At 42.5% G+C, this 24,570-nt stretch overlaps 1 protein-coding gene across 1 annotated transcript in view; it reads right to left on the minus strand.

Moving 5' to 3' along the window:
- ST8SIA1 (ST8 alpha-N-acetyl-neuraminide alpha-2,8-sialyltransferase 1) overlaps positions 1-24,570 on the minus strand; it is a 146,811-nt gene that overhangs the window by 66,699 nt on the left and 55,542 nt on the right. Inside the window, exons 2-3 of the mRNA XM_082256132.1 lie at positions 18,572-18,716; positions 7,631-7,740 (exon numbers count right to left, since the gene is read on the minus strand). Of these exons, the coding sequence (XP_082112258.1) occupies positions 7,631-7,740; positions 18,572-18,716 (255 nt within the window). The remainder of the gene's footprint in view (positions 1-7,630; positions 7,741-18,571; positions 18,717-24,570) is intronic.

Consider the following 24,570-nt stretch of genomic DNA (forward strand, 5'->3'; position numbering starts at 1 on the left):
AAGGCACACGCTGATGGGCATATTTATGTTAGGGGGCACTCTAATGGGCATATTTTATTTTATAGGGCACTCTAATGGGCATAAATGTGCCCATCTGTGTGCCCCTTAACAAAATATGCCCATCAGTCTGCATTTTATAAAAATAAGCAACCCCCTAAAAAAATGTGCCCCACATACCTTTGGGAGCGGAAAATGCCAGAGCCAGGAGCCGCAAACATCAGGGGGGCGGAGCATGCATGTGATGTCGCGGCTAGGCTGAGTGTGAGAGTCAGGAGCCAAAGTTAGGAGCTGCGAACACCAGGGGGACGGGGCGCGCGCGTGACGTCATGCCCCAACTCGCGGCCGGCTGGGAGGGAGCCGAAGAAAGAAGCAGGGGGCGGGGCGCACACATGGATGTCACTGGTTGCTGGGACACCCGCGGTCCCAGCAAACCAATGACTACTTACAGTGGCGGCCTGACGGGTCCAGGCGGAAGCATTGTGCGGGCCGTTCCTGGACCGCAGGCTGCCATTTAATGACGGCTGCTTTATATAATCATTTATGTTGTGGAAATTGTTGGTGGAAGGGTGCAGCATGAAGGAAATGCTATGCCTAATCCACACACTTTGTTACTTTTATATTTAATAAAATACAGTAAAACCTTGGATTGCGAGCATAATTTGTTCCGGAAACATTCTTGTAATCTAAAGCACTCTTATATGAAAGCGAATTTCCTCATAAGAAATAATGGAAATTCAGATGATTCGCTCCACAACCATTTATTTATAAATCCTTCAGTTTATAGTCCATATAAAAAGATTTTAGCACTGTGATAGGTTGTGTAACCATAAAATGACCATCCACAAATGGCAGCCTCCACAAGGGTATTAGAAGCAAAATCCAGCTACAGCTACAGAGTATAAAAGAGATGAGAGGCAAGTCTAAGTGTAGCAATATGGTTAAATTTAATGAAGGTATAACATTTAGCAACTCACATGGTTGATGATTAAAAGAGGCACATCTAAGTTTGGAGGCATCTGGGGTAAATCTGTCCACATAGACCATTCTCTGCACCGCCGTCAGTCTGCAGTCGTGACCGGGATGACTACCCTGCAGTAGAGCGATCTGAAAGTTAGGCTTGAAGCGCTCATGGAGCGCAGCATGGAAGGGATAACGTCAATGGCGGTGCGGAGGATGGTCTATGTGAACAGCTTTACCCCAGATGCCTGCATACTTAGATGTGCCTGTTTTATTCATCAACCATGTGAGTTGCTAAATATTGTACCTTCTTTAACCACTTTACCACCGGAGGATTTTGCTGTCTTCCATCCAGGCCACTTTTTGCGTTTCGGCGCTGTGCGACTTCAACTGACAATTGCGCGTTCGTGCGACGCCGTACCCAAACGAAATTTACGTCCTTTTTTCCCCACAAACAGAGCTTTCTTTTGGTGGTATTTGATCACCTGTGCGATTTTTACTTTTTGCGCTATAAACAAAAAAAGAGCGTTTATTTTGAAAAAATAACAATATTTTTAACATTTTTTTATATGAAATTCCCCCCAAAAAAGATGTAAAAACCAATTTTTTTAAAAATTTTTGGCCAATTTGTTTTCTGCTACCTATGTTTGGTAAAAAAAATCGCAATAAGCGTATTTTGATTGGTTTGCGCAAAAGTTATTGCGTTTACTAACAAAGGGAAAGATTTCTGTCATTTTTGGTGTTTTTTATTTTAACGCGTAATGGCGGCGATCTGCGATTTTTTTTGCGGGACTGCGACATTGCGGCGGACAGATCGGACCCTTGACTGACATTTTTGACACTTTTGGGGGTACCAGTGACATTACTGCAGTAATCAGTGCTATATATATGCACTGTTACTGTAAAAATGACACTGGCAGGGAAGGGGTTAATTTTATTGGAGAGGGAGGGGTTAATGTATGCCTGGTGCTTACTGACGTGTAGGGGGGGAGGTGACTGAGTGAGTCATGGACAGATCGGATGTCCAGCTATGCTGAACACTCCGATCTGTCACTCCCTGTCACAATGGAGGTCCGCCCGCTTGTGTTTACACAGGCGGGCGGATCTCCACACTAGATCCCCGGCGATCGGGGCAGAGCAGCGGCGATCGCCGCTGCTCCTCCCCTGGCCCGACTCCCGCTGTGAATGAAAACAGCGGGAGCGAGCCTCCGGCGGCGCGCAAGCGCCGCCCAGAAGGGGGAGTGTCTGACGACGTAGTACTACGTCGTCAGACGATAACGAGCCACTCTGCCGCAGTAATATTACTGTAAAGGTAAAGCGGTTAAATGTAACCATATTGCTACACTTAGAGGCACCTCTCTTCCCTTTTATAGTCAGTTGTGACATGACTCTGCTTGTATAGCAAGACATTGCTTGTTTATCAAGTCAAAGTTTCTAAAAAAAGTTTTGCTTGTCTTGCAAAACGCTCTCAATCCAAGGTTTTAATGTATTTCGTAAATTAAATTTGAATTTGAGTAACACCTCTACAAGTGCGGTTGCTCAAGAGCTTAGTAAAAAAGCATAAGCTCTGCGGACTTCCATAATCCAATCATGTGCAAGCAAAAATGCTGTTTTTTTTTTTTGTTTTTAATTTCCTGCCAAAGTGAAGCTTTACCTCATTTACTAAACTTTGGAGCTACTGCAATTTGCAAAGTGCACAGTCTATTTGCCTTTAGTAAATCAACACCCTTGTTTTTAATGCATGTGGGGCTCTAATAGGAAAGCTACTGCTTTCTTTGAGTTTGCCACCTGCTTCTTGCAAGTTTTCAAAATTAGAGAGGGATTAACCCACTATGTGCTGGGTCGACTTTTGCTATAATCTGCAAGTATGCACAGTACACATGCACATTATGGTGCACTTACTATAAGATGCATGCTGTGTCCCCCTTTGCTGCTATCTTCTTCAGCCACTGGGAGTTAACTGACAGCGTTACTCTTGTGCATGTACACAGTCCCAGTTTCCAAATGAGCTGAGAGTGTACATTGCACAGTGCATACACCATATAGTATATACAGAAATAAAAAAATTGCTAGTTAAAAGAAGAAGTTTTTTTTTTTTTCAGAAGAGACTTTGCATGTGAGTTTAGTTTAGCTGTAAGCATTTATATGCTATATATATATATCTATATATATTGTGAGGGATTAGCTCGGTGGCGGGTGTGGATGACCCCTTGGGGGGGTTCGTTACACAGGGAGATAGCCGAGAAGTGGTTGCAAACAACAGTGTATGGTTTTATTCTTGCAATTTTCTTCACACAAGTGCAAGCATCAAAACACCAAAAATAAAAATAAAACACAAAATAAATCCTTGCCACTGTGGGCGGCTACCTTCACACACAGGAATCTACCTAAGGAGTCTGTCCCAAACCTACTGTTGGGCAGACTTGGCTGATCATACAGTAGACCATCAATAGTCCATTTATTTTGTCTTCACACAGAAAATGTCCCTTTGATTTTCTCTTCACATAGAAAACATCCATTTGTTTTTCTCTTCACATAGAAAACAATCCAAGACCTCACCTTGAGAAGTCTTCAGTCTTTTTACCCTCCTCAGCGCACATCGCTTCAGGAGGCATTCCTCTTATATACTCACACAGCTTCAGGAGGCATACATCTGACTGCCCTCCTCTACTCACACAGCGTCAGGAGGCAGCAATCAATAGACTTCCTCTGGACAACTTATAGAGGCCTTAATTTCCTCATTCTGAATAGCTGAAGGTTTTTCAACTTCCTTAAACCTTCCTGCTGGCTACCTCTGCAGCCGACACCCTATAGTAATTGGTGAATTGTCTAAACTAAGCAGAAGTGTATCTCCCATCTGTGACAACACTCACAGATTTACCTGACTTCCTGTCACAATATATATATATATATATATATAGTTTTGCTTTATTCATTGATGTGTACTGTATACAGGTGCATCTCAAAAAAATAGAATATCATCAAAAATGTAATTTATTTCAGTAACTCACTCAAAAAGCGAAACTTGTATATTATATAGATTATTACACACATATTGATATATTTTAAGCACTTCTTTCTTTTAAATTTTGATGATTATGGCTTACAGCTAGTGAAAACCCAAAATTCATTATCTCAGAAAATTTAAATATTGTAAAAATTTGGAAAATTGTCTCATGGTGTCACACTCTAATCAGCTAATTAACCTAAAACACCTATAAGGGTTTCCTGAGCCTTTAAATGGCTGTCTGGTTCAGTAGGTTACACAATCATGGGGAAGACAGCTGACTTGACAATTGTCCAGAAGATAGTCATTGACACCCTCCACAAGGAGGATAAGTCACAAAAGGTCATTGCTAAAGAAGCTGGCTGTTCAAATGTTCACAGAGTGCTGTATCCAAGCATATTAATGGAAGGTTGAGTGGAAGGAAAAAGTGTGGGGAAAAAGGTGCACAAGCAACTGGGATAACCGCAGCCTTGAGAGGATTGTGAAGCAAAGGCCATTCAAGAATTTGGGGGAGTGACTACGGCTAGGGTCAATGTTTCAAGAGCCACCACACACAGACGTATCCAGGACATGGAATACAACTGTCGCATTCCTTGTGTTAAGCCATTTCTGAACCAGAGACAACGTCAGAAGCGTCTTACCTGGGCTAAGGAGAAAAAGGACTGGACAGTTGCTCAATAGTCCAAAGTCATCTTTTCAGATGAAAGTAAATTTTGCATTTTATTTGGAAATCAAGGTCCCAGAGTCTGGAGGAAGAGTGGAGAGGCACAGAATCCAAATTGCATGAGGTCCAGTGTGAAATTTTCACAGTCAGTGATAATTTGGGGAGCCATGTCATCTGCTGGTGTTGGTCCACTGTGTTTTATCATGTGCAAAGCCAGCACAGCCCTCTACCAGGAAATTCTAGAGCACGTAATGCTTTCCTCTGCTGACCAGCTTTATGGAGATGATGATTTCATTTTCCAGCAGGGCATGGCACTTGCCCACACTGGCAAAACTACCAATATCTGGTTTAATGATCATGGTATCATTGTGCTTGATAGGCCAGCAAACTTGCCTGACCTAAACCCTATGGAGAATTTGTGGGTTATTGTCAAGAGGAAAATGAGAGACACCAGACCCAACAATGCAGACGAGCTGAAGGACTCTATCAAAGCAACCTGGGCTTCAAAAATACTTCAGCAGTGCCACAGGCTTATCGCCACTATGCCACGCCGCATTGATGCAATAATTCATGCAAAAGGAGCCCCGATCAAGTATTGAGTGCATACTATACTGTACATGGACATACTTTTCAGTAAGCCAACATTTCTATATTAAAAATCCTTTTTTTTTATTGGTCTTATTCAATATTCAAATTATTTGAAATGCTGAATTTTGTGTGTTCACTAATTGTAAGCTATAATCATCAAAATTAAAAGAAAGAAATGCTTAAAAACCATTACTCTGAGTGAAACAAATCTATATATTATGAGTTTCACTTCTTGAATTGAATTACTAAAATAAATTTACTTTTTGATGATATTACATTTTTATATATATATATATATATATACTTCTCAAAAAAATTAAAGGAACACTTTTTAATCAGAGTATAGCATCACGTCAATTAAACGCATGGAATAAAACAGGAATGGTTTTACAGGTGGAGGCCCCTTTTTTCCTTACTGATCTTTTCTGACTGTTTTTCACTAGTTTTCCATTTCGCTAGGGTCAGTGTTACTACTGGTAGCATTAGGGGATACCTGGACCCAATAGAGGTTGCACAAGCAGTCCAACTCCTCCAGGATGGCACATCAATATGTGCCATTGCCAGAAGGTTTGCTGTCTCCCCCAACAAGAGCATGGAGGAGATTCCAGGAGAAAGGAAGTTATTCTAAAAGAACTGGACAGGGCTGTAGAAGGTCCTTAAAGCGGAGTTCCGGACAAATTTTTTTTTTTTAGGCAAAAATACCCCTAGAATAGTCAGGGCTAATGCATTTAAACAACGATATCCTCTAAACTGTCCCGTTTAGTGTACATGCAGCATAAATTACTGTGAAGTTCTTGTCCAGCACGGCCATCTGTGTGGGAAGATGAAGCCGCAGTGTCCTTCTTCCTGGATTTCACAAGTCCCAGAATGCTATACCCTCGTCACTTCCGGGGCAGGCGCGTCATCCCACAGCTGGTCCAGAAGCTGTTCTCCATCCATCGGCAGAGAATGACGCGCCTCCACCGGAAGTGACGAGGGACACCGGTGCAGGAGCATTGACTCCTGGGATTGATGACACTCATCTCCCAGGAGTCAATGCAAAGCAGGAATTGACGTCAGCTGCCGTGGCCGCATAAGGAGGAAGTGGAGCGATTTTCCATTAAAAATAAGGTATGTGAACCAAAAAAAAAATATCCAATTTGTTTTTAGAATATGATAATGTAATGTATGATGGGAAGTTAAAAATGTGGCCGGAACTCCGCTTTAACTCATCAGCAGATCCTGTATCTGCTCCTTTGTGCAAAGAGGAACAGGATGAGCACTGCCAGAGCCCTACAAAATGATCTCCAGCAGGCCACTGGTGTGAATGTCTCTGACCAAACAATCAGAAACAGATTTCATGAGGGTGACCTGAGGGCCCAACGTCCTCTAGTGGGCCCTGTGTTCACTGTCCGCCACTGTGGAGCTCGACTGGCATTTGCTATTGAACACCAGAATTGGCAGGTCTGCCACTGGCACCCTGTGCTTTTCACAGATGAGAGCATGTTCACCCTGAGCACATGTGACAGACGTGAAAAGGTCTGGAGAAGCAGCAGAGAATGTTATGCTGCCTGTAACACCGTTTAGCATGACCGGTTAGGTGGTGGGTCAGTGATGGTCTGGGGAGGCATATCAATGGAGGGATGCACCTCTACAGGCTAGGCAATGGCACCCTAACTGTCATTAGGTATCGGGATGAAATCTTTGGACCCATTGTCAGACCCTACGCTGGTGCAGTGGTTCCTGGGTTCCTCCTGGTGCACGACAATGCCGGCCTCATGTACCGAGAGTATACAGTCAGTAGCTGGAGGATGGAGGAAATTTTACCATTCAATGGCCCCCATGCTTGCATGACCTAAACTCAATAGAACACCTCTGGGACATTATGTTTCAGTCCATCTGATGCCCCAAGGTTGCACCTCAGTCTGTTCAGGAGCTCTACGATGCCCTTGTCCAGATCTGGGAGGAAATACCCCAGGACACCATCCGTCATCTCAATAGGAGCATGCCCTAATACCCTGTCAGGCATGCATATAAGCACGTGGGGGCCATACAAACTACTGAGTGGCATCCTTTCATTCCTAACACATTACCTAGTCCATATCAGTATAGACATCCAGCACGATATTTTTCCCCATTGAGATCTGATGTGTTTTCAAAGCGTTGCTTTAATTTTTTTGAGCAGTGTCTTACGAGGAGAACTAGATATTATATATATATAATTTGTGCTGACAGGCATTCAGTTAGCCCATACAATGTATCACCTCCGTTCTAGGTTTCCTGTTTTCTGCAGGATGCACCTTGCTGTGCAGATAGTTACATAATCACTTTGTGTCAGTCTGAAGGACATAGTGAGGGGGGTCTGAAAAAAGTTCATCCAGAAGAAGCAACAATCACAAAGTACGCCCCCCCCCCCCCCCGGGAAGCCACCTTACCGTATAACAAAGTCGGCTTCGTCGATTTGCTTGCCACATCTGCTACCTTTTAGAATGCCGCCATTTCCCACCACCGAGCATTTCTTCAAGGGAAGCTTAAAGGGGATCTCCTGGCAACAGAGACAAGAGAGAGATTACCAGCGGGTACCAACATTGTCACCTAAACAATGTCACCACAGGGGAAAGGGGGGAGGACTGGAGGAGACCTGCTGTGCTAGGGCCTGTTATAGCTTAGATTGTCCTCATTAAGGAGGGTATTAGATGTGGGCATTCCATTGAGGACAGACATAAACTTATACAGAAAGTGCTGCAAATATATGTATCATAAAAATGTGGATCTGCCGTAATTATTATACACGGAAGGAAATTTGCAGTGGCACTGCCGAAATTTTAAATGCCGTATAGTATAACTGAGCCATTTATGTCCACCTTAAAATGCATGTTTAGGCAAAACCATTTTTTCTTGTCTTGGATAGAAAATTGAAAATGTAACTTTATGTATTTTTACCTTTCTATCCCTGTGACAAGGACAAGATGGTAATATTTACATCTTTCATTAGGAAAAACTGCTCTGTTCCACTCTAAAAATACAAATTGGGGATTTGGAGTCCATATATCTTAATATACTCAAGTATTGTTATGCAAATATCCTCTGTGAACATTTTTTTGTACTCTGTGCACTTTTAATGTTTGCTGTACTGACAGTACTTCTGTACTCAATGTCATGCAATGTTAGTATGACATATTGTCTTTTTATGTATGTTGAATAATAAAGATTACCGTATATTTTTTTAAATACACACCTTCTATCATAACCCCTTTCCCTGCTTGCTAAATCCCTCCGGGATTACATTTTTTGTCTACATCTTTTATTAGGTCTCATTTACTCAAATGTGTTGCAGTAACATGATAATGCACTATATAGTCATTCATTCTGTATGGCATCCCAACTCACCTGCACTGCAACGCAAAAACAATATGCATTGTGGTGCACTGCACTGAAAAAAAAATGCAGCATGCACTAAATTTTCGTGCACTAAACTGTGTTACAGCCCAATGATTCTGAATAATACAAAGTTAAGTGTCAATTGTGCAAATTGACACTTTTTAACCTTAATTTAAAAAGAACCACTAAAGTGGCAGATATGGGTCCAAGGAAAATAGAATCCACTTAGGCCCCTTTCACACGGGCTTTTTGATCAGGTCCACCTGATCAGATGCTCTATGCACCTCTATGGAGCGGCAGATGTCAGCGGTCACATGTCCGCTGATATCTGCTGCTATCTGATCCAATCCTGTCCCTATTTTGCAACACACCCCAACACATGAAACGCACGCAGTGCGTTTTGATGGAAACCAGTGCTTAGTAGGATGGTGAGCAGCAAGAACCTCTGGAAACGTTTTATTGCAGTCTCCATTGCAGATCTACTCTCACTTCACACAGTTATTGAGTCAGGAGGTGAAGTAAAATATTCACAGTTCAGCATCACTTACAGATCTTGTCCCTCCTCCAGCCTGTGACTGGACAGTGAAGGGAGAAGCAGCAGAATGATGAGCTCATTTCTCTGTTACTCTGTTCTCCTATCATAATGTCACTTGTTAGCACTGCAGCATCACTGATTTGCTCTTTGTGCTGCTTCTCCCTCCCCCAGTGAGAGCTCTGCTGTACAGTAGACCTGCACGATTCTGGATAAAATGAGAATCACAATTTTTTTGCTTAGAATAAAGATCACGATTCTCTCTTGATTCTCAGGGTAGCATCATATTTTACATTATACAAATAAATTGGGCTAACTTTACTGTTTAGTTTTTTTTTAATTAATTAAAGTGTATTTTTTCCCAAAAAACTGCATTTGAAAGACTGGCACAAAATACAGGTGACATAAAAGATTACAACGATCGCCATTTTATTCTCTAGGGTCTCTGCCAAAATATATATATATATATATATATATATATATATATATATATATATAATGTTTGGGGGTTCTAAGTAATTTTCTAGCAAAAAACACTGATTTTAACTTGTAAACAACAAATGTCAGAAAAAAGGCTTAGGGCTCTTTCACACTATCCGTCCGTCGGATGGACTCCGTTTATCTCAGCGGGGGATCGATCCGCCAATCCCCCGCTGAGCAGGAGGATGACAGCTGTCAGTTCCCCATACATCTCTATGGGGGAATCGGATGGGCACGGACCGTCGGTCCGTTCTCATCCGATCCGCTGGACGGATGGAAAATAGGGTTTCCATCCGTCCAGATTTAACGGATCGGATGTCAGCGGACATGTCTCTGCTGACATCCGATGCCCCATAGGGATGCATGGGGGGACCGTTCAGATCCGCCAAAAAAAAACGGACAGGCGGATCTGAATGGTCCGCCTGTGTGAAAGGGGCCTTAGTCTTTAAGAGGTTAAACTGTCTTCACTTTCAGACGGAAGTTCATTCCTTTGATCTAAGGAAGGAAAAGATACATTGTAAAACATTGTGTTTGTTATCGAGCAGCCTTAACAATACTGATAAACATTTGGAAGCTCTTTTTTTTTTTTTTTTTGACAGTTGTGAGTGAGCAGAGAAAAGGCCCCTTTCACATTTGTGGACCGTTCAGATCCGCCTGTCAGTTTTTCAGGCAGATCTGAACGGATGCCCCATGTATCTCTATGGTGCATCGGATGTCAGCGGAGACATGTCCGCTGACATCCGATCCGATCCTGTCTATCAAATCCGGGTGGGTAGAAACCCTATTTTCCATCCATCTGGCAGATCGGATCGGATGAGAACGGACAGGTGGTCCGTTCTCATCCGATTCCCCCATAGAGGAGAGCGGGGATCTGACAGCTCCGTCTCCGCACACAGAGCGGAGCTGTCATCCTCCTTCTCAGCGGGCTATAGCAGCACAGCTCCGTCAACGGAACGGAGCCGTGTGAAAGGGGCCTAAGACTCAAGGACATGCCATTTTAAGATTGTGACGGGGGCGAATCGAGATCGCAATTTTTTTAATGATTAATCATGCAGTTCTACTGTACAGGGACTGCAACAGGCAGATATAAGGTCACAATCAGTAATTGCACTGCATGCAAAAAAAAAAAAATGACACACTGCATGTGTTTTTTATATCTGCCTGCAGTCCAGTTTAAGGCCTGGTTTATACCCATGCAGGGGTTGCAGTTTGCATATTCCAGGTGCATTTTGCTTTTTTCAATACAAGTTTTTGATCCATTGAAGTATATGGAACCAAAAACCAAAAAAAAAGTCCCTGGTCCTTTCCATAAAATGCATAGATGTGAACGTGACCAATAAGAAACCATGTTAAATGGACTGTAGTGTGTTTCTGCAAAACTTAAAAAGCACTAAAAATGCACAGGTGTGAACCATGCCTTAATACAAGGCTTGGAGAATGAGCTTACAACCGAAGTATGCTAAATCACCAAAAGTATTGGGACACCTGCACAAAGCAAGGTTCATAAAGGCATGGATGAGTGAGTTTGGGGTGGAGGAACTTTACTGGCCTGACCTCAACCCGATAGAACACCTTTAGGATTAATTCGAGTGGAGACTGCAAGCCAGGTCTTCTCGTCCACATCAGTGCTTGACCTTACAAACGCGCTTTTGAAAGAATAGTCAAACATTCCCATAGACACACTCCTAAACCTTGTGGACAGCCTTCCCAGAAGAGTTAAAGCTGTTATAGCTGCAAAGAGTGAGCCAACTCAATATTGAACCCAACGGACTAAGACTGGGAAGGCATTAACCACTTACCAGAAAAGAAAGCTGTTCTTCTTTTCTAGTACCTTGCAAGTTTTCTTCTCCACTTGAGAGTCAGCTGCCTTCTGGAGTGCACAGACCGGTGTTTCTTATGGACTTTTTGGACTTTGCTACACAACATCCAGGTCCATTCATCTTCCCATAAAAATATTTTTAGGAGGCTATTGAGGTTCATTTTTGAGTCCATGTTTATTAACCACTTACCGACTGCCGCACGACTATTTACATCGGCAGTCAGCCCCTCACAGGCAAAGTGACGTAGATCTACGTCGCTAGCCTGTGAGGGTCTAGGGAGCGAGCGAGCGCGCCCCCCCGGAGGCGCGCTCCTGCGTGGTCATGGACCCCCGTGTGTGTGTGACCGGCGGACCCGATGTCCGCCGGTCACTCGGCGATCGTCGCTGCAGAGGGATAAAGTCAGGCGGCTGATGTAAACAAGCCGCCTGTCATTCTCCCCTGTGTAGAAACAGTGATCACACGGTTCTACTATGTAGGACCGTTGATCACTGTTCCTACACCTCAAGCCACAGCCAATCACAGTTAGAATCACACCCCTAGGGACACACACAGCCCCTCCCTCTAAAAAAAAGTTAACCCCTTCACTGCCAGTGTAATTTTACAGTAACAGTGCATATGTATAGCACTGATTACTGTAGAAATGTCACTGGTAACCCCAAAAGTGTCAAAAATGTCAGTCAAGGGTCGGATCTGTCTGCCGCAATTTCGCAGTACCGCAAAAAAAAAAAAATCGCAGATCGCCACCATTACGCGTTAAAAAAAAAAACAACAAAAATGACAAAAATCTTTCCCTTTGTTAGTAAACACGATAACTTTTGCGCAAACCAATCAAAATACGCTTTTTGCGATTTTTTTTACCAAACATATGTAGCATAAAACAAATTGGCCAAAAATGTTAAACAATTTTGATTTTTACATTTTTTTTTGGGGAATTTCATATAAAAAAATGTGAAAAATATTGCTATTTTTGCAAAATTTACGCTCTTTTTTTGTTTATAGTGCATGATCAAAAAAATCGCACAGGTGATCAAATACCACCAAAAGAAAGCTCTGTTTGTGGGAAAAAAAGGACATCAAATTTGTTTAGGTACAGCGTCGCACGGCCTTGCAATTGTCCGTTAAAGTCACGCAGTGCCGAATCGCAAAATAGGCCCTGGTCAGGAAGGGGGTAAAATCTTCCGGGGCTTAAGTGGTTAAAGTCCATGTGCGTGTAAAGGCAGGCGTCCCAATACTTTTTGGTAATATAGTGTATATGCCACAAGCACCTTTGTCTGCCATGGTCCACTATATAATGTCAGCACTATTCATGCAGTAGCAAAGCAAGGAACAATCCAGTTGCATTTTAGCTCCTGATTGGGAACTTCATAAAAGACCTATAGCACATATAGTAAGTTGCTATATACACACAGCTGGGTGGTGGTCTAAATCTATTTAGGGAAATACAACAAACAGGAAGATCAACACAAAATAATAATGTCTGTTCAAAGTGGAACTTCGCATTAAAGTGGAAGTTCTGCTCATTTTATGTCTCCTCGCCAATAATTAAACACTTTTCTTTTCAGGGAGTAGGGACCTCGTTTTGACAGGTACCCACTCCCACTTGATCTGGACCTGCCCACAACCTACTGGAACACGTCCCAGGACCCAGGAGGCTGCGGGTCCATTCATAAAGTGCAGAGCAACTTACGCATGGGCACTGGGGAGCCGGGTGTGAGCCAGCAAGAACTCATAGCTGGCTGCCCACATTCAAGATGGTGGTGCTGGGAAGCTGAAGAACCGTACTGGGTGATGACAGTGCTGCAACCCTAGGCTGGTGAGTTTATTGAAAGTCAGAAGTCATAATATTTGTAGCTGCTGACTTTTTAATTTTCTTCAAACAGCTGGAGTTCCTCTTCAATTGCAGATGAATTGAAAAAGGATAAGGAACAATGTTTCTTACAGTTAAGAGACAAGAAACCACAAAGATCAGAAAGAGCTTTGCAAACGGAAGACACACAGCTATAGCACCTTACCCCCTCCTATATTTTCCATCATGTATCTGGCTCACACTCCGCACACTGCTATCTCTAAAAAGCTGCTTATATTTATTTTGCTTATTCTCAACTCCCCCCCCCCCCCCCACTACTTGCTTGCAACTGGCACCAAAATGCTCAGTGTTGGCTGGTGATGAATGCATGGGAAAAAAAAGTGATATCACACCCTCCGTCATGTGACCATGTTTCAGTTTAGCAATTGGCTGTAAGACCCAAGCACTGTCATATGAGAGGTGGCAGTGAAAGGAATAGCAGTGGGGCAGAGATGCAGCAAGTATAAGCGGGTCAAGTGCCCCTATTACACGGACACTGTCACTTGCCCCTGAATGGGAGAAAGATCTGGTCTCTTTAGAGCAGTCTTTTTCAACCAGGGTGCCTTGAGTGTTCTTCAGGGGTGTCTTGGCAAATAGCCTAAAAATGTATCAAAAATTGCATACAAGCCAACAGGTGGATTAGGACTGAAACAACTAATCGATTAATCGACAACTAATCAAATATGAAAATAGTTGTCAACTATTTTCGTAATCGATTAATCGGTTAGCCGATTAGTTGTCCTGCGTATAGAATGCATTATTTGTTTACATTTTAGAAAATACAGTGCAACGCACATACAGCTCAGTAAACCATCCATACATGTCACTAGATGGCAGAGAACTTGTGAATGTGTGAGGAGCAATGCCTCATGGGAAATGTAGTCCTGGGTAAGATAAGGCAACAAGTGAGTCTAAAGGCAGAGGTTTTTTTTTTTCTTACCTTGCTATAGGGACACTATGCAGTACTATACTTTGCTGCTTCCTATAGGGGCACTTTGAAGGCAGAAGGGGCTAGAAGTGCCGGGGGGGGGGGGGCAGAAGAGGAGAATCAGTGCTGCTCTGTGAAAAATCATTACACAGAGAGGGTAAGTATGACAAGATTGTTGTTAAAAAGAAAAAATGTCAATCACTTTAAGAGCTCTGTGCAGGGAAGATCAGCATCTGAACCCAGAGAAGGTGGAGGCCGATAGACTAGAGGTGATATAAGGCATTACAATTACATTTAGAGTAAAAGTTTACTAGTATTGTGAATTATATTTAAAATTATTACATCTATGAAAAAAGTCTCAGCTTTTAGTACTAATTTAATATAAAAATTTTATTTTCCCCCCTCCACCCTTCATATAGCTTCATGTCTGACTCCCAGGTAAAATATCCTGCATATCCGACTTCTGGGCATATTTTTATATATACATACACATCATGATACAAGATATAATACTTCACTGTTTCACAGTAGAAATTATAATTATAGTAGCGATATCTGCTGTTTTTTTTTACTATAAAGGGCTATTTTTTTTTATAACCCCATCATGACAGGTGATTAAACAAAAGCATTCTGCTGCTACTAAATGTCTTCTGCTGCCCATAAATGTATTGGATTTTTGGACAAAAATATTTGCATTTATATTTGTACAAAAATGATTTGTATATTTGTTGAATGGACGAGTGTTGTTGGAAAACTCCACTTGCTTTTAACATTACATTTTCAAATGAATATAACTTCTGAGAAAAAAAACCACATACAATATTTGAAGATTAGTTTGATCGAGAAGTTTTCTATTCTGTTCCTTCAAATTTTCCTGTCACTGTGGTTGACAACGAACACTGAATAGACCCCACTAATGGTTTAAAAACATTCATCCGATTTTTCTAAAATGTTCTAAAAAAATGTAGTTTGTGTATAGCCAGCATAAGTGGCAGCAGGCGCAGGGAGCTTGTATCCAGCTACCTGCCTATTAATAAGGGAGTCTATCATGAATATTATTTACCAATCCGCTCTGAAAATTTGCAAAACAGTGTTTTAGGTCTTTTAAAAATATTGATCTCCGAGTCACAGGTCGCCGCAGGTCGCCTCCCATAGAGAAGCTGTGGACCCGTTCTAATAGGAGTGACACAAGTCGCTCCGACTTAGAAAAAGGGTCCGGAGCTTCTTTGGGGCGACCAGGAGGCGACCGCCATAGACTTCAATGTTATGAAGTCCGTGGCGGCCGCTCCGAGGTCGCGGCGCGCTGCTCGCACCGCGACCTCGGAGGTCGCCACCCGAAGTAGCGTCGCAGTAGTGTGAACCGGCGCTAAATATCCAACTATATAGCTGGATATTTATATTTACCTCTGCATATAAATATTCAAGAATATTAACTAAATTATACACCAACCTCCTTTTTTTTTTTAGGTTTTTATCCGATTAGTCGATTAATCGAAACAATAATCGACCAACTAATCGATTATGAAAATAATCGTTAGTTGCAGCCCTAAGGTGGATCAATCCTGACTTTTAATTACAACAAAGCCATGGGTTTTCATTATGCACCATTACGACATTCTAAACACTGGCACCCCAACATCCAATGACATCATCAGTTGATAAGGAGGGTGTCTGTTGCCTCCACAGCATCCTTGTTTGACACTCCCGTGCCCCTCTCCCTCAACACTGGGGTGACATTAGTTGACTGACAGAGAGAAATTGAGGGAGAAGAGAAACATTGGAATAGTAGTCACCACCAGTGTGCAAATGTGTATTTGCTTTGGAGGAATAAATCACCTCTAATGTTGGGTGTCCTACATGTGAATGTCGCTACATTATAAAAAAAACTATTAGAATATTTTTTTTACATTTTAGAATGGGGTGCCTCAAGACTGTCTATGGTTTTTAAGGGTGCCTTAAGATTGTCTATATTTTTAAAGGGTGACTTGACTGAAGAAAGGTTGAGAAATACTGCTTTAGGGTATAAGGCATTCTCTGTTATTGTTTATCTGAACTCCTGGGAGGTGTAGAAAAACTGAATAATGTATTTATTGGAACATTTAGATCTACAGTATTCTATCATATACCCAGTATAAATACTGATAACTGTCTTTATATTAGCGTTCTGTAATCCCTTGAACAGCATCAGAAGAGTAGGGAGCAAGGACCTGCAAACATGGTAACTGACAGAAGAGGGGTGGCCTCATCAGTGTAAAGAGGTTCCGTTGTCCAATCACAGACTAGGGGCAGGTCCTGGACCAGGTTGTACTCCTTAAGCCCCTGTTCACATCGGGCCCATTAAGCATGATATGTGACATGTCAAATCGCATGCCAATCACAGGCTAGGGGCAGATCCTGGACCAGGTTGTACTCCTTAAGCCCCTGTTCACATCGGGCCCATTAAGCATGAGATTTGACATGTCAAATCACATGCCAAATCACAGCCTATTGCCGGCAACGGCACCGCCCGAAACGGTGCGACGCCAACTTTGCAGCACCGCACCGCTTCACAAAAATAGTTTCTGCACTACTTTTGGCGATTTTGTGGGCAATTTCAATAGACATCTGTGCATGAACCCGCACAGATGTCTGTCAAATCGCCCCCAAACTCGCACTGAAAGGCGGGTTTGAACTTGTGCGAGTTCAAACAAGCTCTCAGTGTGAAAGAGGGCAAAAGGCGGAGAGTTTGCTTACATTGGGGTGCTCTGACCTAGGGGTGCCTGGATCTCAAAACTGTTTGAATTTATCAGTTTACCTGGCGTTCGTATTTAAATGTTGAATCCACCCCCAAACCCTTTTCTTCTTCCCAATTTATGCCATCCACATTCACATATAAATATAAAGTGATACTATAAATAACACAGAATTTCAGCATTTGTGTGGATCTTGCGATGATGCCTATTGTTGTAAGTCATTATAAGGCATATGGAGCACATGCAAATGAGTCTATTTACATATGCATGTTAACAAGCTTATTTGCATGGTATGCAAATCAAACTTGGGAATCCATATAGAAAACCATTGAAACAGCATAATGAATTGAACTGAATAAACTTCCTCTGTCTCAGGGATTTTGTTACAATGAAATGATCCGCATAATAGGCTGGACTGTGCATATAAACTGGAGAATTAGTGAAATATCCTTATTTAAAGGGAACTTGTGATGATGGCTATTACCCAGCATTCCTGGGGCTCTCACCCATCACTGAAACCGGTAAATACTTGATTTACACAAACAGTGCTAGTTCTAGGGTGGCCACACAGCTGTGTATAAGGATGTAATAGTAAACTATGCATAAATGAGCTCTACCCTGGAGCTAGAACCACCTCCAGGAGTCAGCCAGTGGTAATCTCAAGCGCTGGATGGTAACCCCCAGTTGTCATGGATAAAAGTCATCCTGACAGATTCCCCTGAAACAAACCAAAGAGCGGTAAGCGTGTGCAATAATTCACAGGGAATAATACAATTTCACTACTGTAGGATTACATTACAGTGTACTTGGTAGAATATGTATCCTTCTTTCCTAATGTTACGTGGAATAGAAAAGCCAATCCCGGACAAGCCCCCCTACCATTATAGACAGTGTGTCATGGCTCCCCCTACAGACAATGAAGGCGCAAGTAGAGCAAATGGGAATGATAGCACTGGCAAAGGATGTACTAGGTTACTGGAGGCAACACTGCTCATGCAGTAACAAAAGCTACTGCATGAGCGCACAGCTGATAACTAAAAAGTATGAGTGTGACATTATTTATTCTTAAGCATTAAGTCACCATGCTGCTAACATTTTGTGGATCAGTACTGCTTGGATCTTGATGAAGGGGACATACCCCGAAAGCTTGTCCTGAAATATTGTATGTTAGTGCAAATAAAAAAAGCATCACGGACAGTACTCAATTGTCTCTGTCTTAATAATGTTGAGAAATCTAATCCTTGAAGTGTTTTAGAAGACATCCAAAATGTAATTCCACTCAGTTGCTTGCAAGCTGAATCAACCAGCAGCATCTGGGAGGATATCCCTGACCCCAGCAGCATTCCTAGTTCTACCAACATAATAATGGTTCATCCCACCCCAGTGGAATTCTGAATGGCAAAATAACTGTTGAGTCCAGCAATGAGAGAGGGACACCATCATTGTTGCTTTGTGGAAGAAACACAAAGGTAAGGTTTTCGGTTCTGATTAGAGTGTAAAATAACAAAAAAACAAAAATGTCTGAGATATTGGGGAGACCCAAGAATTTCACAGAAAACTGGAGCAGGTGGGAGAATTGTGTCCCACTATGATAGCAATGTAACAATTCAGATTCTGCTCTTGGACAATGAATGAGGAAGAGAAGAGGTAGACTGACCTGTGGGAAGAGATTGTACGTAGAGTTGTCTATTGTCAGTGAATACAGGAGCTCTCCATCAAACCAGAGATTCTCGCCCAGTGGGGTGTTCACTTTCGTCATGGAGAAGAGGTGGCTGGGGTCACAGCAGTCATTTAACAGCTTCCTGGAAGAGACAACAAAGCCATTATAGAGACTGTTCTATCCAAATAAGAAGTACTGTTCTGGAAACAGACACTATCCAACTCATGAAGATTAGCAGTTGATGGTAGAACAGAAATCTATGAAAGGACACAAAAGAGACAAAGAGGTTAATTCACTAAAACTGGAGAGTGCAAAATCTGGTAATCTGGTGCAGCTCTGCATAAAAACCAATCAGCATTCAGTTTTTTTTTTTTGTCAAAGCTTAATTGAACAAATTAAAGTTAGAAGCTGATTGGCTATCATGCACAGCTGCACCAGATTTTACACTCTCCAGTTTTAATAAATCAACCCCAACTATGGCCATATACAGGACTGAAATTTAGGCTTCATTCACATTGGCACATTGACCCCGTGTAGAGGGTTGTGTTTCTACACTTGAAGAATAATAGGTGTTCTGTGCAGCCAGCCTTTCAAAATCAATGATAGGCTGAGAAACGTAGCAGCTGTACGAATCTTTCCCACATGTACATTATCTGCATCCATATTCATACATACACTATATTACCATAAGTATTGGGACACCTGCCTTTACACGCACATGAACTTTATTGGCATCCTAGTCTTAGGCCCCTTCACACTATCCGTCCGTCAGACGTATTCCGTTTTTCTCAGTGGGGGATCGAGCCGCCGATCCCCCGCTGAGCAGCAGGAGGACAGCTGTGTCTCCGCGCTGTGTGCGGAGACACAGCTGTCAGTTCCCTATGCATCTCTATGGGGGAAATCGGATGGGAACGGACCGTCTGTCCGTTCTCATCCGATCCGATCCGCTGGACGGATGGAAAATAGGGTTTCCATCCGTCCAGATTTGACGGATCGGATCGGGTCGGATGTCAGCGAACATGTCTCCGCTGCCATCCGATGCTCCATAGGAATGCATGGGGGGACCGTTCAGATCCGCCAAAAAAACGAACATGCGTATCTGAACGGTCCACCTGTGTGAAAGGGGCCTTAATCTGAAGGGTTCAATATTGAGTTGGCTCACACTTTGCAGCTATAACATCTTCAACTCTTCTGGCTGCCCACAAGGTTAGGAAGTGTGTCTATGGGAATGTTTGACAATTCTTCTAGAAGCGCATTTGTGAGGTTAGGTATTGATGTGGACCAGAATGCCTGGCTAGCAGTCTCCGTTCTACATCATCCCAAAGGTGTTCCTATCGGGTTGAGGTCAGGACTCTGTGCAAGCCAGTCAAGTTTCTCCACCCCAAACTTGCTCATCTATGTCTTTATGGACCTTGCTTTGTGCACTGGTTCAAATTTTTTGGTGGAGGAGGGACTATGGTGCGGGGTTGTTTTTCAGGGGTTGGGTTTGAAGGGAGCCCTTAAGGCATTAGCATACCAAGACATTTTGGACAATTTCATGCTACCAACTTTGTGGGAACAGTTTCCTGTTCCAACATGACTGTGCACCAGTGTGCAAAGCAAGGTCCATTATCTATCTATCTATCTATCTATCTATCTATCTATCTATCTATCTATCTATCTATCTATCTATCTATCTATCTATCTATCTATCTATCTATCTATCTATCTATCTATCTATCTATCTATCTATCTATCTATCTATCTATCTATCTATCTATCTATCTATCTATCTATCTATCTATCTATCTATCTTTAATTATCTGTCCATCATTGTATGTCTCTTTAGAAGACTATTTCTGTTGTTTCATTAGTAAATCTGATTGATGGTAGGGGATGAATGGGGCTCATTGTGCTCAGTCTCTAGGATGATTATAATCTGCTGATTCTTAATTAAATAAAAAGCTCCCTGTTCATGGGAATGGCTGTCCACAAATTAGGACATCTGGGTTGGTGTGTGTCCAAATCTGCAACACTGGGTCTGATGTCACGTAGAGAAGAATCTGTTTAATGGACACTGAATATTTCCCTGGGGTGATACTTGGTTGCTACAGGTTACTGCAGACCGCTGCCACTTTTGTAGTCACATGCAGATGTATGGTACAATTAATTCTGTAGCTCTTCGGAGTAGATTACTATTTTGTGTGTGAAGCAAACTGTGGTGTTTAGCTGAACCACAGAAGGCAAAATACCATTATAAAGTGAAAATACCATTATAAAGTGGAAATACCATTATAAAGGAAAAAAAATCTATATTTCCTATGCAGAGCTAGCAGAACTACAACACACGCACCTATCACATATGTTCAAAAATGGGACTTTTCTCCCTCTTTCTGCCTTACAGGAAAAAATTGCCCTGCCCTCCTATATGCAATACTACTACATACAACTGAGGCACACTGTTGGAGCTCAAGGGAATGCGAGCGGTTGGGTTCAATAGCCAACTCCAGTCTTTAATCTGATTCAATCAGCAGACTCTTCCAAGGGTTTTATTTCTCAATGTTATAATATGTTATTGAATGCCTTCCTGAAAGATCATCCCATTAAGGTGATCACATGTTAGGAAGAGGATATAGGCCAGCTTTACGGAGATCAGTGGGATGAGGCACTTTAATCTGTAGCTACTAGTTCCCTAACCACTTCAGCTCAGGAAGGTTTACCCCCCTTCCTGACCAACCCATTTTTTGTGATATGGCACTGCGTTACTTTAACTGATAATTGTGCGATTGTGTGACGCTGTACCCAAATAAAATCTATGTCCTTTTTTTTCCCCACAAATAGAGCTTTCTTATGGTGGTATTTGATCAACTCTGTGGTTTTTATTTTTTGTGCTATAAACAAAAATGACAGACAAAAAAGAAAAAAAAACGTATTTTTTACTTTCTGCTTTTAAACATATTCAATAGAAAAATGTAAAAAAAATATAAAATTTGTTTATAAATGTAGGCCAATATGTATTCTGCTCATATTTTTGGTAAAAAAAAATCCCAATAAGTGTATATTGATTGGTTTGCACGAATAGTAAAGCATCCACAAACTATTGAATATTTGTATGGAATTTTTTAAAATTGGACACTAAGTGACACATTTTTTTAGATCAGTGACGTTATTACAGTGATCAGTGCTAAAAATATGCACTGTCACTGTACTAATGACACTGGCTGGGAAGAGGTTAACATCAGGGGTGATTAAAGGGTTAAATGTGTGCCTAAAATTAGCTTGGTTACTGTGGGGGAGGTGCTTGTACTAGGGGAAGCAGAGATCCGTGTCTCTGCTTTGCAGTAACTCAGGATCACTACCTCCCCTACTGACAGAACGGCAGTCTGCCTTGTTTACATATGCAGACTGCCATTCTGCTTTTGTGCCGAACAATTGGTGGGTCCCAGCGAACATTGACTCCATAGAACCCGCTGATTGGCTCCTGCTGTGTCCAATTACAGCCGGAGAGGGTCCCTGGCAGCATGCCTGCCCCAGCCCCGGAGGTGCAGGTTTACGTATAAGTGTAGAGGAGATCGTGGAGACTTCATTCATCTACTTTGGATGATCACCGGTCACAGGTAGGGGTTCTGAATACACTAAATGGAGTGTTTCCGACCAACGTACCCCTTAACCCTAAGTGCTGTCTGCTTGGAATTCTTAGTGAGGCAATGTCGAGAGTTGCATCTACACCCTCCCTTCTAGATTGTAAGCTCTAACGAGCAGGACCCTCTGATTCCTCCTGTATTGAATTTTACTGTAACTGTATTGTCTTCCCCCACATTGTAAAGCGCTGCGCAAACTGTCGGCGCTATATAAATCCTGTATAATAATAATAATAATAATGAGCCTATTTTCAGGCCAACAAACTATTTCCACAATTGTGGAAATCCCTTGACCCACCATCTCTCAAATCTTGGATGTCTAATGTGGGTAGTACCCTCCACTTTGAAGTGTATATCTATGAGAACAGAGGTTGCCTGAGCAAAGTTGTGGGCACCGTGGCTTGACACCCCTGGCTTGCGGGTAATGCGGGAGATGTGAATACTACAATGCCCTGCTGATTGATTTTAGTGTAAAGTATTGAGGCAGGTTTTCTAAAAATTTTCTTGCGTTTCTTATTATGATGTCTTCTGCAAAGACTGTATCCACTTGATGTATTGTAAGTCTGATTGTCTGTAACTGTACTGGACACTGCATCATGTACTGCCCACATCACAACCATTACACTGTATCATGTACTGCCTACATCACAACCATTACACTGTATCATGTACTGCCTACATCACAACCATTACACTGTATCATGTACTGCCTACATCACAACCATTACACTGCATCATGTACTGCCCACATCACAACCATTACACTGTATCATGTACTGCCTACATCACAACCATTACACTGTATCATGTACTGCCTACATCACAACCATTACACTGTATCATGTACTGCCTACATCACAACCATTACACTGTATCATGTACTGCCCACATCACAACCATTACACTGTATCATGTACTGCCTACATCACAACCATTACACTGTATCATGTACTGCCTACATCACAACCATTACACTGTATCATGTACCGCCTACATCACAACCATTACACTGTATCATGTACTGCCTACATCACAACCATTACACTGTATCATGTACTGCCTACATCACAACCATTACACTGTATCATGTACTGCCTACATCACAACCATTACCAGGGATTTTTTTTCTCAGAAAAGAGGTGCAGGAACTCAACCACGCCCCCCCCCTAAAACCCCCTCCCAAAACTGGTCAAAATTTCACCAACAGTGGGAGGGTCTTAAAGGGGCATCAAATACCAGGGGTGCATTATGTACAGAGTGCAGAGTTCGGCGGGGTTACACACAGAGTGCAGAGTTCAGGGGTGTGCTACGTGCAGAGTTCGGGAGTGTGCTACTTACGTAGTGCAGAGTTCAAGGGTGTGCTGCTTACAGAATTCAGGGGTGGGCTACGCACAGTGTGCAGAGTTCATCCTTCTTCCACAGCTGCTTAGTTCTGCATCCCCATCCACATCTCACTTTTATCCCTCCTCTTCTCTAGTACCTCCCCTCACACTGTAGATGGCGTCACCTCTCTCACTTGCAGGGAGATCATCCAGTCAGGGTGTCAAAATTTGCACTGCACCCCAGGCACTGGCATCTCCTTTGTCCCCATACTGCACTTGGAAAACACAGGAAGGCTGTTAATGAGTGATAGTGGTGAGCAAAGGGCCCTAAGCCAAAGGTGGTGGAACTGAGTTCCACCAAGTTCCAGCTGAAAAAAAGCCCTGACCATTACACTGCATCATGTACTGCCTACATCACAACTATTCCACTGCACCATGTATTGCCTACATCACAACCATTACACTGCACCATGTACTGCCTACATCACAACCATTATACTGCACCATGTACTGCCTACATCACAACCAATAAACTGCAGCATGTACTGCCTACATCACAACCATTACACTGCATCATGTACTGCCCACCTAAGAGCATTTACACTGCATCATGTAATGCCTACCTCTGCCTACCTCAGAACCCTCCTACTGCAGAACACTGCATCATGTACTGCTTGCATCACAAACATTACACTGCACCATGTACTGCCTACATCACAACTATTACACTACACCCTGTACTGCCTACATCACAATTGTTACACTGCACCATGTACTGCCTACATTACAACCATTAGACTGCATCATGTACTGCCTACCTCACAACTATTCCACTGCACCATGTACTGCCTACATCACAACTATTCCACTGCACCATGTACTGCCTACATCACAACCATTACACTGCACCACGTACTGCCTACATCACAACTATTACACTGCATTGTGTACTGCCTACATCACAACCATTACACTGCACCATGTACTGCCTACATCACAACTATTACACTGCATTGTGTACTGCCTACATCACAACCATTACACTGCACCACGT

The sequence above is a fragment of the Pelophylax lessonae genome (assembly GCF_965119305.1).
Source record: "Pelophylax lessonae genome assembly, chromosome: 4".
NCBI classification, from domain to species: Eukaryota; Metazoa; Chordata; class Amphibia; order Anura; family Ranidae; genus Pelophylax; species Pelophylax lessonae.